At 42.6% G+C, this 13,798-nt stretch overlaps 1 protein-coding gene across 1 annotated transcript in view; it reads left to right on the forward strand.

The window, feature by feature from the left end:
• The window catches only part of ITGA8 (integrin subunit alpha 8), a 236,120-nt gene that overhangs the window by 109,064 nt on the left and 113,258 nt on the right, over nt 1-13,798 (forward strand). Inside the window, exons 12-13 of the mRNA XM_077490849.1 lie at nt 5,266-5,471; nt 11,858-12,049. Coding sequence (XP_077346975.1) covers nt 5,266-5,471; nt 11,858-12,049 — 398 coding nt within the window. The remainder of the gene's footprint in view (nt 1-5,265; nt 5,472-11,857; nt 12,050-13,798) is intronic.

Below are 13,798 nucleotides of genomic sequence, written 5' to 3' on the forward strand. Positions count from 1 at the left end.
CTACCCAGGCCAATTTTGAATGACAACTGCACGGTCATGCAACACTATAACCATATGAATTTTTTTTATCATTTTTTCCACACAAATAGAGCTTGCTGGTATTTAATCTCCACTGAGTTTTTTAAATTATTTGCTAAACAAATTATAGTTTCTGTATTTTTTCTCCTTCATTGATGTGCGCTGATGAGGCTGCACTGATGGGCACTGATTGGCTGCACTAATGAGGCAGCATTGAAGGGCACTGATAGGATGCACTGATGAGCAATGATAGGCTACACTGATAGGCTACACTCATAGGTGGCATTGATAGGCAGCACTGATGGAAACTAATAGGCAGCACTGATGAGGAGGCACTGATTGACAGCATTGATTGGCAGCACTGATGGGCACTAATTGGCACCACTGATGGTTACTGTTGGGGCTGCACTGATAATCAGGACAGCGATGCACCCCTTTCATACTAGCCAGTTACCGACTCTCTCCTCACCTCACACTGTGACAGCACGAGGAAAGGACTGCCGATAACCGGCAAGTGTGTTTTCACCGTGATCAGCTGTGATTGGACATGGCTGATCACGTGGTAAAGTGCCAATGTGATTGGCTCTTTACTGCAATCTGTGATTCGGATACAGTGATCACAGAGCGCGCCAGATGCACGTTACAACGGGCGTGGTTCTGGGAGGACATTATTAGATACCCTCCCAGAACTGGACGAGCGCACTGTAGCTGTCATTCAGCTATAGCATGGTTGGCAAGTGGTTAAAGTAGATGTTCGCCCAAAACTAAAGCTAAACCTACTCTCAGCCACATTCTAAAATTAACCTATCTAGCAGAACTTTTTTCGGCGCATTATTTTAAGGTCACCCATGCTCTGACCCTTTTCGACAATGTCATTATCACATTATCATGGTCAGAGACTGCAGACGTAGTACAGGAGATGGTCAGAGAGACTGCATACATGGCACAAGAGACTGTCAGAGACTGTGGACATGGCCCAAGATACTGTCAGAGACTGAAAACATGGCCCAAGAGACTGTCAATGACTGCATAGATGGCTCAAGAGACTGTAAGAGACTGCGGACATGGCACAAGAGATGAGCAGAGACTGCATACATGGCCCAAAAGACTGTCAGAATCTGCATACATGGCTCAAGAGACTATAAGAGCCTGCGGACATGGCACAAGAGACTCTAAGAAACTGCATACATGTGGGGGTTGACAGAGAGAAAGAAGGGATGACAGAGAGAGGGGGAGCAGAAAGAGACAGAGGGAGTGAGAGAAAGAGACAGAGGGGTGACAGAGAGAGACAGAGGGGGTGACAGAGAGAGAGGGGATGAAAAAGACAGAGGGGTGACAGAGAGAGAGAGAGGGGGTGACAGAGAGGGGTGATAGGGGTCAGAGAGAGGGACCCCCTAGCCCTGTCTGCAGTCGCTCAAGTGTTCCAGTGGTGTGTGTAATGCTCAGTATGGTATCTTGCATGCCAGTAGGATCTCCATGATGGCCAGCAGCTGGCAAGACCGGTTTTCATTCTGGGTGAGGACAGGAGGTGCTCTGTTCCTTCCTTCGGATCTATGATGGGACATGGAGCGGTCCCTGACTGCTTGCATTTCCTGCCTGTCCTTGTTCTCTGAACCTCCGGTCAGTCTGTCCTCCAGGTCTGGGAGCAGTGAGGAGGTTTAAGAAGTCCAGGGGTTCCAGGAACTGGGAGGTGCTGGGGATGTTGTGCCCACTGTTCCTGGTGTCTTGCTGCTCTCCTTACCCGTGGATTCCGTCTCCTGGGTGACTCGCTCGCACTATGTAGACCGGGTGATGTCATCCTGCCCACCCCTTGAGGCCTTTGCTGTCCTGCTCCTCGTACCAGCTGTCACCGGCCCTGCTAAACTGTGTACAGGTGCAAGCAGACCCGGCAGTCGGCGCTACGATAAAGACAGAGTGGGAAACTCCTGATCCAATCCCTGATTCCAGGGATACCTGGATCCCTACTAGACGCTCATGCTTGTAATCCTAAATTTTTACAGACTAGTCTCATGATTTTAGCATTGGTCTCTACTTCAAGTCAGCTGGATACATAAAAATGTCCACTGGACTTTTTTGGAATGTTGGCAATTATGCTAAACAATGTATACCCAAATTGAAATTCACTAAGACACAGTGCAGAGCCTACAATGTTTACGTTGACAGATCATGTGACCTTTAATATCATTTGCACCCCTTCACCTTGGAAACTCTTATTTTTAGAACAGAAATTATTACTTGGAACATATAATTTCTCTTCTATTGTGGAAACGTGTAAACATATATGTGTGCATACATTTCGAGGTATTAATCATTTTCATGGCTGAATAGTAGATGATTTGTTGGCTGCGGGCAGCCGTTTATCATAATTCTATACTATATTGGAAAGGGTAAACATTTACACAATGCATATGTTTATGTCACATCATATACACATTCCCCCTCATAACGAATAGATTTTTATGATCTCTGTTATAGATGCTTGTGTTAAATTCCATCTGTTGTGAGAGCTGCCTGTGCAGTCAGGGAGGTTAATGCCCTGTGTAGCTTATACTTATTTGTGAACCCTGTGGCTTATTTTAAATACATGTGTACTATGACATATTTATCCCGAAACCAATTATGAAAACCATTCACCAACATAAAGGGAAGGAGAAATGAAAGAATGGTGTAAACATAAGTAAAAACAGTCAAACAGGTTGTCCCATGCAGTTTCTAAGCCACTGGCGGTGTTCTCGGGGGTTCCCAATATGCACAGTGAGTAGCCCCTTGTTTGGCAACTGAACATGCGGTCTGAGCAGGGCAGAGCAACCAGGGCCCCCCTGGGGTAAGTGGACTTCCTGCCCACTTGGACTAATAGGTTTGTGCCTCCCTCCTACCCCAGTTAAATTACTATACTTACGTAGAAAAAGAAAAACTGTAAGCGCAGAGATGGAGTGACTGTAAACATATGACAGTGAACCAATAGTCATATAATAATACAAATCCATTAGTCCTTAAAGCGGAGGTCCACCCTAAAATGGACCTCCGCTCATCGGAATCCCCCCCCCCCTCCGGCGCCACAATTGGCACCTTTCAGGGGGGAGGGGGGTGCAGTTACATGGATAATCCAGGTAACTGCACCCACTTCCGGGATAGCTGTCTGCGGAAAGGGGCGTAGATTACGCCCCTTTCCGCAACTGCCCGCCCCTTTGCGCAAGTGCCCCGCTGCCTGCTGGGAAACACACAGTTCCCAGAGGCAGCGGGGACCGTCCGGATTGCGCCGCGCGGCTCGCGCATGCGCAGTAGGGAACCGGGAAATGAAGCCGAAAGGCTCCATTTCCTGATTCCCATACCCAAGATGGCGGCGGCAGCACCCGAGTGTCGATCTAGAGATCGGCTTCGGGTGCCGACATCGCGGGCGCGCTGGACAGGTAAGTGTCACCATTTTAAAAGTCAGCAGCTGCAGTATTTGTAGCTGCTGACTTTAAAAAAAAAAAAAAAAAACGCGGAGTCCCGGCGGACTCCCGCTTTAAAGGATCAGTTCTTAAAATGAAGGGCTGCAGCTATTCTCAGAGACAGCCAGCTCTGTAAACAGATAAGGACGAGGAGAAAACACAGGAAGCGCCACTTCAGTGTAGTATTAAAGCAAAGTTTTAATCACAAAGTATATATAGCACTCACAAGATGGGAATAAATATCAAGCTCATCTGTTTGATGAAGGTGGTAACTCTCCAGACGTCCGAGACCGTCATCCAGGCATCAAGCAGATGGCATGCAATGCCAAGCTGCTGCAATCAAAGCCAGTAGAATATTAGCATGCATTAAAAAGGGGAGAAAAAAATATAATTCCACCACTTTCCAAGACTTTGGTCCGGCCGCATCTTGAGTATGCCGTCCAGTTTTGGGCACCAGTCCTGAGGAGGGGTGTGCTGGAACTGGAGAGAATCCAGAGAAGGGCAACAAAGCTAATAAAGGGACTGGAGGCCCTCAGTTATGGGTAAAGATTGCAAACACTAAACTTATTCTCTCTGGAGTAGAGACACTTGAGAGGAGATATGGTAGTGATATACAAATACCTTACTGATGACTCTAGCATAGGGAAAAAACATTTTAGTGGGAGGGAGTTTAAAAAGACACGCAGGCATTCATTGAAACTAGAAGAGATGCGGTTTAAAGTTAAACTGCATAAAGGGTTCTTTACTGTCAGAGCAGTGAGGATTTGGAACTCCCTTCCACAAGCAGTGGTATCAGCAGGGTGTGTCACTAGTTTAAAAAAAACTTTTAGATGGGCATCTTAAAGATTGCAACATACAGGGATATGAGATTTAATATTGACATAAACTCACATATACATACCACAGGTTGAACTGGATGGAACGGTGTCTTTATTCAATCTTAAAGTAGACGTGCAGCCTAACAAAAATCTCTACATATATAGACATCGGCGATCTAACACTAACCTATCTAGCCCAGTAAAGAAGAAATTAGTATACGTACCTTTTTTGAAGCCGCTCTGGTCCAGTCTCCAGCGGCGGAAGCCGACAATGGCTGTGAAATGAATGAGAACTGACGTCACCCATAGTTACTATGGGGCTTCCGTTGTCGGCTGCCTCCTCTGCACCTGACTAAACAGTGAAGCCGTGGCTGACAGCTCAGCGTGGATCGGCTTCAGAAAAGGTAGGTATATTGATTTCTTCTTTACAGGGTAAGATATGCTAGTGTTAGATTGTGGATGTCTATAGGTGCATGGGATTTTAGTGTTAGGGTAGACTTCTACTTTAACAACTATGTAAGTATAACAATAAGAATTTGGTCAGCCGGCACTGCAGTATGGGTCCTTTATTATATTCTGGAATGTGCTTACTGACAGCAGCATTTTTATGTGTTCCACCACTGACACTCTTGTTGAGTCACAGCCTAGACTAAGCGGAAATGTGACACAGAGTAGTGGCACAGCAGAGATAAGGATCAAGTTTGCTTATCCTTTAAAGTGGTTGTAAACCTTTACAAACCACTTTGACCTACAGGTAAGCCTAGATTAACGCTTACCTGTAGGTCCAAGAAATATCTCCTAAACCTACACAGTTTAGGAGATATTTACAAAAAGACAGGCGCCGCTGTCTACAGCGCATGCGCCGACAGATTTTAGTGTCACTTAAAACAATCATGGCATATAGGAGTAAAAATGTGCAAATGTGCAATTGTCTTTAATCTATGAGCAAAATGTTTACGCTCTCATCATTCTAATTCTACTTGTGTGTTGTGCAGATTGGATGATGTCCTGGTGGGGGCACCGCTCTTCATGGACCGAGAATTTGAGAGCAATCCAAAGGAAGTGGGCCAAGTCTACCTCTACTTGCAGGAAAGAGCTCTTGTTTTTAAAGATGCCCAAGTGCTGATGGGGACTGAGGTGTTTGGAAGATTTGGCAGTTCAATTGCAAACCTAGGGGATTTAAATCAAGATGGATTCAATGGTAAGAGGATCTTTCTGCCATGAAATAGCCTAATTGGGGTAAAAAATAACAAATGATTTTACATTGGCGCTAATATCTCTGTGTAGCAAGATCTTGGACAACAACTTAATATGGTTTTAATGGCATTCCCGACTTTAAGGTAAAAAATGTTCCAGTAATTACATTTTTTTTTTCAATTTACTGCTTAGTCACAATTAACATTTTTAGATGTTTCTATAACAGCAAATCTTCACCTTTGGAGATCAGATCCATTTTAAGGAATCTATTAGAAATAATATTACTTTATTTCTTTACTTTAGGTTGTGTACATTCAGCAATCAAGAGAAATGATATTGCAACCATGTAAAATATAAGAAGTTTATGGTGCCGTCAAAATCCCATCCGTTATTTCTTGTATTAGTACTGTTTCTAGGGATGTGGCATAATAATACATAATGACATAATTTGCTACATTCAGCAATTAGGAGTGTTAAGAGTTATGTCATAGACCTAAGCTACAGTTAAAGCACCACTGTTGTACAGAATGTTGCATACTAATAACTGTGGTTAATACATGTAATGACTGTACTTAGTATATTCATTATTTTTATTTGATATTTTTGCATGACTGTTCAACAAAAGTGGCAGTGCCATAAGTTGGAACAGTGGCAACTCGTCCATACGGATTGCAGAGGCGCCACCCCCCCCCCCCCCAATCCAATGCGTCTGGCCCCTAATCTACATGCAGGACTCCAGACGCATGGATTCCAATGTTTTTTTTTACATTTTTTGTTAAAGGCACGCAATTAGAGCCAGTGGCTTTAATTGGCTTGAAAAAAAGGGTGTGCTCAGGGCGCAGAGCATTGCTCCCTGCACCGACCCAGGTGCATGAGGATAGCGAATTATTATTCACGATTGTCTTCCTGATTCTCCTCCCGGCCAATCAGGAAGCGGGTCCTGAGACGTGATTGACCAAGAGGAGAAACTATCGTATTGGCCGCCGAGGAGTAGGAGGGTAAGCCGATGTGAAGCCGAGGAGAAGGAGATGCAGGTTGAAGCCGAGAAGGAAGCGCTGCCTACGACCTAGATGGGGGCGGGTGGGCTGATGATTGAGCAATGGGGGGGGTGTGGTTTTGCAACTGACCTACTGACTGGGGAGGTGGTTTGTTGGCACTCGGTTTTGCCACGCCCCCCCCCCAAAAAAAAAATGGAGCACCGGCCACTACTGAGTTGAAACAAACTACAGCAATGAGAGGGGTAAATACAAGAGTAAAGAGTAAAAATGAAGTGGTAGATTAGGAGGTTATGGTTTAGTGGTCCATTTAGTATTAGGCTAACGGTTAAGGTAAGGTAAAGAATTAGGTTTACCATTAGGATCAGGTAAAATATTTAAAATATTAAAGGTTAGCTATTCATGTTTGCTTAGGGATTCAAAATTATCTCTTTCTTTAGAAAGTGTGGAATGGCCAGGCTATGCCAGGGTTTTATTGCTGTCTGTGTCTCCACTATGAAGAAATAACTTTTAGGCTCCATGCACACTGGAGCTCATAACTGCAGTTTATTGGCGTTTGGGCATTTATTTAAAAGCCCATAAACTCCACTCTATGTTAGCCTATGTGTCCATGCACACATGGACATTTTTTAGCTTTAATGAGCAGTGGAGTTTATGGGCTTTTTTCTGAACGCCAGAAATTCGCATTCAAAGTGCCGTTTTTCACCTCCAAAAAACGCCGATAAACGCTCATAAACGCTTATAAACGCTCAGAAACACGCCTTAATTAGTGTTCAACATTCTATTTTTTCAATGCATTGTGGGAGTTTGGAATGCACTGTGGTATTTTTGGAGTGTCCTCTGTGTATTTTTATTGAAAACGCCCATAAATGCTAACGCTAATAAACGCTCATAAACGCTAGTACAAAACGCTGTTAAAAGCATGTTTTTCAACCAGCATTTTTTGCCAGCAATCTGCCGTCCAGAAAAAGCTTTTTTAAGCTTCAGTGTGCATGGAGCCTTAACTTTTTGTCCTGGTCCTGGTGACCACTAAAAGTGATGGGAAATTCAGAATGTATGGTTGTCAGCAAAACAGGAGGCAGGAGAAAAATCTTCCAAAGGGGATACCTGTTCTATTGACAACTTTCTAAGGAAAGAATAAGTGATTACCATTTGTGTCCCTGGTGCAGGACACCTGGGGAAAACTCCCCAACAGGACAAAGAAAGCAAAAAATGCAACTACAGAGGGGCTACTGTACTTTTTTTTTTTATCCAAAACAACTTCAGGCTCAGACACACATTAAGTGTAAGAGATAGGGTGGGTTAATTCTTATGCCCCGTACACACGATCGAGCAGAAGAGGCGCACTGGCTATTGAACTTCTCGGCTCGTCGTCACTGCATTCTTGACGTTCGAAATTTCCGACAACATTTGTGTGACCGTGTGTATGCAAGACAAGTTTGAGCCAACATCCGTCAGAAAAAAATCCACGGTTTTGTTGTTGGAATGTCCGATCGTATGTACGAGGCATTACAGTTAGACCAAGGTTTCCCAACCAGGGTTCAGCGGAACACTGGTGTACCTTCAAAAGGTTGCTAGGGACTGCTTCATCAATAAGCAAACTTTTTAGCTATCTGTAATGGTGGGATTGTTCCCAGTGACCACAAATGTAAGGAGCATTCTTCCCACTAATCATCACGCAGATGTACTGTGAGTTGTAAATATAATAATTCCTTTCAGGGGGTTCCCTGAAGCCAAACAATTTAATCTAAGGCTTCCTCCATGTTACAAAGGTTGAGAAAGGCCAAGTTAGACTAAGTGTTTGGGTGCCCATATTATAGAGTTAATGCTAAGAGGGTGGTTATGTGTTAGGAATAGGTTTGACTGTCAGGATTTGCTTGAGCAGTGGGTAAGCATCAACATTTTATGCTTTCTCTACAGAAGGGGAAAACATTTTTAAGAAGTAACTGACATCAGGGCATACTTGGTAAACACAGGATTCTATAAAGGAAAACTTGTTTCAGTAGCAGGCAACACAGTGGTTTAGTAGCAAACTCTTCTGCCTTGCAGCACTAGGGTGCCCAGTTCAAATCCTGGTCAGCCACTTATCTTCATAAAGTTTGCATGTTCTTGCTGTGCTTGCATTGTTTTCCTCCGGGTATTCTGCTTTCCACTCACACTCTAAAGTCATGCTCATAGGTATTTGGCTCCTATCCAAATTTGATCATACATGTGAGATAGGCATCTTTTGATTGTTAACTTCTGGAGGGCAGGGACTGATGTGAAATACAGTATGTAAAGTGCTGTGTAATTTGTCAACACTATATAAATACCTATAATTAATGATGTATAAAATCCCTGTTCTACGAATTCCTTCATATGTAAAATCAGCACACTGATAAAGCCCTGGTCTGCCCAACTATCGCATATCTATCCATAAATTAGACCTATATTTGTTGCTATCATCACTACAAACATCGTTCTGTAATCTATTTATATCTCACAGATGGAAGTATTAGCATATTGTAATAAGGAACCTTTGTTTCCTGCGTGTGTGACCTCAGTCTTGTTACCCAGGGCGACCTTCCGTTTGCGGGTGTCTGGATTGTACAGCTTTCCACACGTCATTTCACAGAGTGCCGCTACGAGGATAACCTCTCATTTAACCCCTATTTCTCTCCTGAATTGGGTCTGCTAGCTCCCTAATAACTTCCACATTTACTGCACAGCTTTACTAGCTTATGCAACCCCCCCCCCCCCCCCCCCGTCCCTGTCCCCCGTAGCACATCCAGTGTTAGAAATAGAAAATACGTTGTTAAAGGAAATTGTCACCTATGTTATAAAAAAAAAAACTACACCATTTTCTTTCTAGAGGTCTGTGCAGAACTGGAAGTTAAATTAGAGGTACCTCCTTTAATAAGAGTTTAATTTTTTCTCAGATACTTTTTCTTAGATAGTTTTTAAAAGAGAAGTATCGCTTTAAAAAAAAAAAAAAACATTTATACTCACCTAGGTGGATGTAGCATCAATCCAATGCATCTTTCTTGCAGCCGCTTCTAAGACTGAGAACCAAGTGATAAAAGACTGTTGATCTCTCAGTTCTCAGTCTTCAGTGAGCAGAGAGCTGGTGACTGTCAACCAGCGCTCACTGGAGTACCGGGCTGTGCAGGGTATGGGAGTGGTGGGCACAATGTCTCAGAGCCTCGCTGAGAGGCTGAGCAAGCTACTGATCCAGGCATCTCGGTGGATCCCTACTGTAAAGTTGGGATCTTTCCTGAGCCTGGAAAGATATGAAAACTACTAAAAGTGATGGGAAATTCAAAATGTATGATTGTAAGCAAAACAGAAGGTGAGAGAAAATCTTCCATGTACTATGTGCATTGCCTTTCCATGTGCACCTTGCTGCAAAGGCTAGTTATAGGTTGGGGTGGTTGCCATTTTTTTGTACAGTTGGTCTGGCTGAGTGATGTCAGCTGACAGCGGGCTAAAGCCTGCTGTCAGCTGAAAACGGGTCATAGGAGTGCAGAGCGTAGTGCTGTGATCCCCAGAAGTACGACCAAAAGAGCTTTGGCTATACTTCTCCTTTAAAGCTCTTCATCTAAAGTGGTGCAGAAGCTCTTTCCTATTGTAACACTGAGATTGATGTGGTGGTGATAATCAAGGCAATGTCTTCCCCATAAAAGCAATTTTGGATAATAAATGAATTGCTTTGGGAACGCAAAGTGCTTGGGAGGCAAATCAGCTATTCTAAGCAAACTAAAGTTGAGCCAGTTAACCTCCCTGCATGTTTGTGAAATGTGCAATGAAACTGTAGTACCTAGTGGAAAGCCACACAAGCACAGCAAAACTTCATGCATATGGTGTCTTGACTGGAATTCAAACAGAGGACCCTAACACTGCAAGGCACAAGTGCTAACTACTAATCACAAATGGTATGATCAAGCAAACATTGGTTTTCTAAAAACAGAAATAAAAAGCGCAAAAATATGCTAAAATGTATGCAAATTTGATCATCGTAAAGTGAACCTTTCCTTAACCCATGCAGAAAAAAGTAAGAGATTCACTTATCTCACCTTCCCCGCCTAGGAGTACACAGTCATCTTTCCTTCAAATCCCAGCCACTCCATTTAGCTGCTGGGCCTGGGGAAAGAAAGCCCTTTGGAAACTCTAAACCAACTTGTTAAAGCTTGCATGGCTATGAAATTATTCCATGCCCCCTAGTGACAGTACTGGGCCAATCATGAGGCACTGTCAAATGAGCGATGAGGAGTGGGTCACATGCCTACCCATACCCAGAAGTACTGAGTGTTTCAATCAAAAAAAAAAAAATTTAGAATTTCTTCCAAGACGTCTTTACAATGATACCTTAGAATGAGTCTTCCATGAAAATATATGATAGCTTACTTTTATTACATTTACTGCTGAGGATGTATTACATATGTCATGGCTGTGTAGCTAGTTCTATATCACTGCAATCAAAAGGGCATGAGCTTCATGGCCGTCATAAAGGCAGGGCAAAAGGGGCAGCTGCCCTGGGCCCTGTCATTGTTGTGGGGCCCAAAGAAGCTGCCTCATACTTGCCAACTATCCTAGTTTAAATTCCCTTGTTCTTTGACGTTTTAGTCCTGTGCTGTGTCCCGATATCTCAGTGTGAAGTGCTGGTACTAATGCTGCTCAGCTCTGCCCTATTGTTGTGTACAGATGACTCACCTGCAGACCCTGTGTTTACATGTAAATAACCGGCATTCATATGTAAACAGCGGCGGCATTACTAAGTAAATAGCTGCGGCTGGCAGCATTGATATGTAAATAAAGGCAGCATTCATATGTGTATCATGCTACCCTGCAATGAGGAGATGATGTGCTGTAACCTCTAGCAACCAATCAGTGAGCAGTATTACTGTACAGTAATCTCTAGCAACCAATTAACAAGCAGAAATAATTTTCTGTAATCTCTAGCAACTAATCAGTGAGCCGTAATGTGTGCTGTAACCTCTAGCAACCAGTCAGTAAGCAGTAATGATATGCTGTAACCACTGGCAACCAATCACAATTGCTGCCTGATCTGATACAGTAAACTGATTTTATGTCTAGCTGCTATTTATTGTATGTCTCAGGGCAGGTGGAGAGTGAAAGTGCATGGGGAGCCCCAAGAAAATGTTTGCGCAGGGTCCAATCAATATTAAAGACGGCCTTGATGAGCTTGTTTTGGTTATTATCAGTGGCCTCTCTACTAAAGGTAATAGTAATATCTGTGGCTCCTCTTTATTCTCCACTCAGAGCTGAAGTATAAGATTTGCATGGGGTTCTTTTAATTCTGCTGAAGTGCAGGATGTTCCTTTACATCTTATTTGCAGAACACTTTATTATTGACTGGATAGGCAGCAGCAATCATTTATGTTGTTTGATTTTGCAGATGTTGCGATCAGCTCTCCGTTTGGAGGGGAAGATAGAAAAGGAAGAGTATTTATTTACAACGGGAACAGAAATGGATTGAACAAGGACCCTTCCCAGGTCCTAGAGGGGTCCTGGGCCTCTGGCACCCTGCCGGCTGGATTTGGCTTCACCCTGAGAGGGGATTCAGACATAGACAAAAATGATTATCCAGGTATGATATGATTTATTCCATCTCTATTCTGCTGAGAAAGGTAATTCCTTCCCTACATCTGGAAACATCATCATCTACAGATATGAAAGTCAGAAAAGAGTCTCATCATATAATTTGGGTTCTTGAACAACTTTAGTGAACGTTTTAATTCAGCTAAACACAGAGAGGAACTTAGAAAGTGGTCATATGAACACTTCAGAAAGCAATAAAAATTTATTTTAATAGTTTTCTTTACAACAGCAATATGTTATTCTTAAATGTCTTGTTTGCACGTATTTACTTTTTAAGTCAAGGACTTACATCTGCTTTAAGTTGACCTAACTTCTGAAAACTAACCTTTAGGTTGGATTTGGTTTCTCCCGTAGTAAATTAACTGATATACCTTTCTTGCTCTTGCTATCTTCCTGACTAATGTGGGCACTTTATCTGCCTACTCATCAGCCCAGCTCTATATTGCGCACATCTTGGAAATTGGGGAGACATGATATCCAATAAGGGCATGGCTAAAGGAACCATAATTCCCATCACTAGACTATTGTAAAACCATTATTGTATACCATCTCTGCTTCAGTGTCATTACAAACCCAAAAAAACATATAGGAACTGCATTTCTGCAGAGTTAGGCCTCATGTACACTGGACATTGTAAATCTCCAGCTGTAGAAAGCTGTAGCTGTAGAATGGGTTTTGCAGCATTTATGCAGCAGGGTATTTTAGCGTTTTTTAGGTGTAGCGTCTCTTAGTTTTGTTTTAGAAAAACTATACTCCCACAAAAGCTTATGACTCAAAAATGCAGATAAATGCAGAAAAGTCTTGGTTTTTTTTTAGCATTTTTTAGGTTTTATCAGAGTTACCCTGTGCCTGCGTGGGTTTCCTCCGGGTACTCCGGTTTCCTCCCACCCTCCAAAGACATGCTGGTAGGTTAATTGGATCCTGTCTAAATTGTCCTTAGTATGTATGAATGTAAGTTAGGGACCTTGAGGGTAGGCTCCTTGAGGGTAGGGACTGATGTGAATGTATAATGAATGTATATGTAAAAGCGCTACGTAAATTGATGGCGCTATATATGTACCTGAAATAAATAAATAAATAAATAGAACATTTTTACAGCTCAAAAACGCCTCTAAAACCCTCTGCAGGTTTTTTCCAGCCAGAAAATCCTCCCTGCCAAAAAACGTTTCATTTTACTGGCTGCAGAAAAAACACCCAAAGCCAAAAACAGCAGCTGTAAAATCGTCCAGTGTGCATGAGACCATGCATTTGTGGACTAAAACACTCTTTTTTTTTGGATTTGTGAAGGAAGCAATGACTTTTGTTTTAGAAAGTCTTTATTCTAGAAAGGGGATCTTAACCGAACGTGTCCAATTATCCTTTGGGATATGGGAACCAATGATGGTGGTTTTGGGACTAGGATTCCGAATAATCCCCAAAATATAGCAGATAAGAAGACTGAAACAAATCAGATTTTGAAAACGTTGGGTGGGATTTCAGAAAATTATAGTGTGAGCAGCTTACTGTGGCCTGATAATGAGAGCGTGTTTGTTTCCCTTCACAATTATTTATCTCTGTATTATTGAACCTGAAATTAAAGTAGGGAAATTGACTTGATGTGTCACATTACATAAAAAAATAAGAAGAATTTGTTGCGCTATAGATCTTTAGTATCCTGGTTCAATCAGATATCACCAGCCAGCACAATATTAAAGGAAGTCAATAACAAGATATACAGTGCCTTGTAAAAGTATTCGAC

This window comes from Lithobates pipiens, unplaced genomic scaffold (genome assembly GCF_037356315.1).
Source record: "Lithobates pipiens isolate NorthernLeopardFrog02 unplaced genomic scaffold, aLitPip1_a1.2 Scaffold_19, whole genome shotgun sequence".
NCBI lineage: Eukaryota > Metazoa > Chordata > Amphibia > Anura > Ranidae > Lithobates > Lithobates pipiens.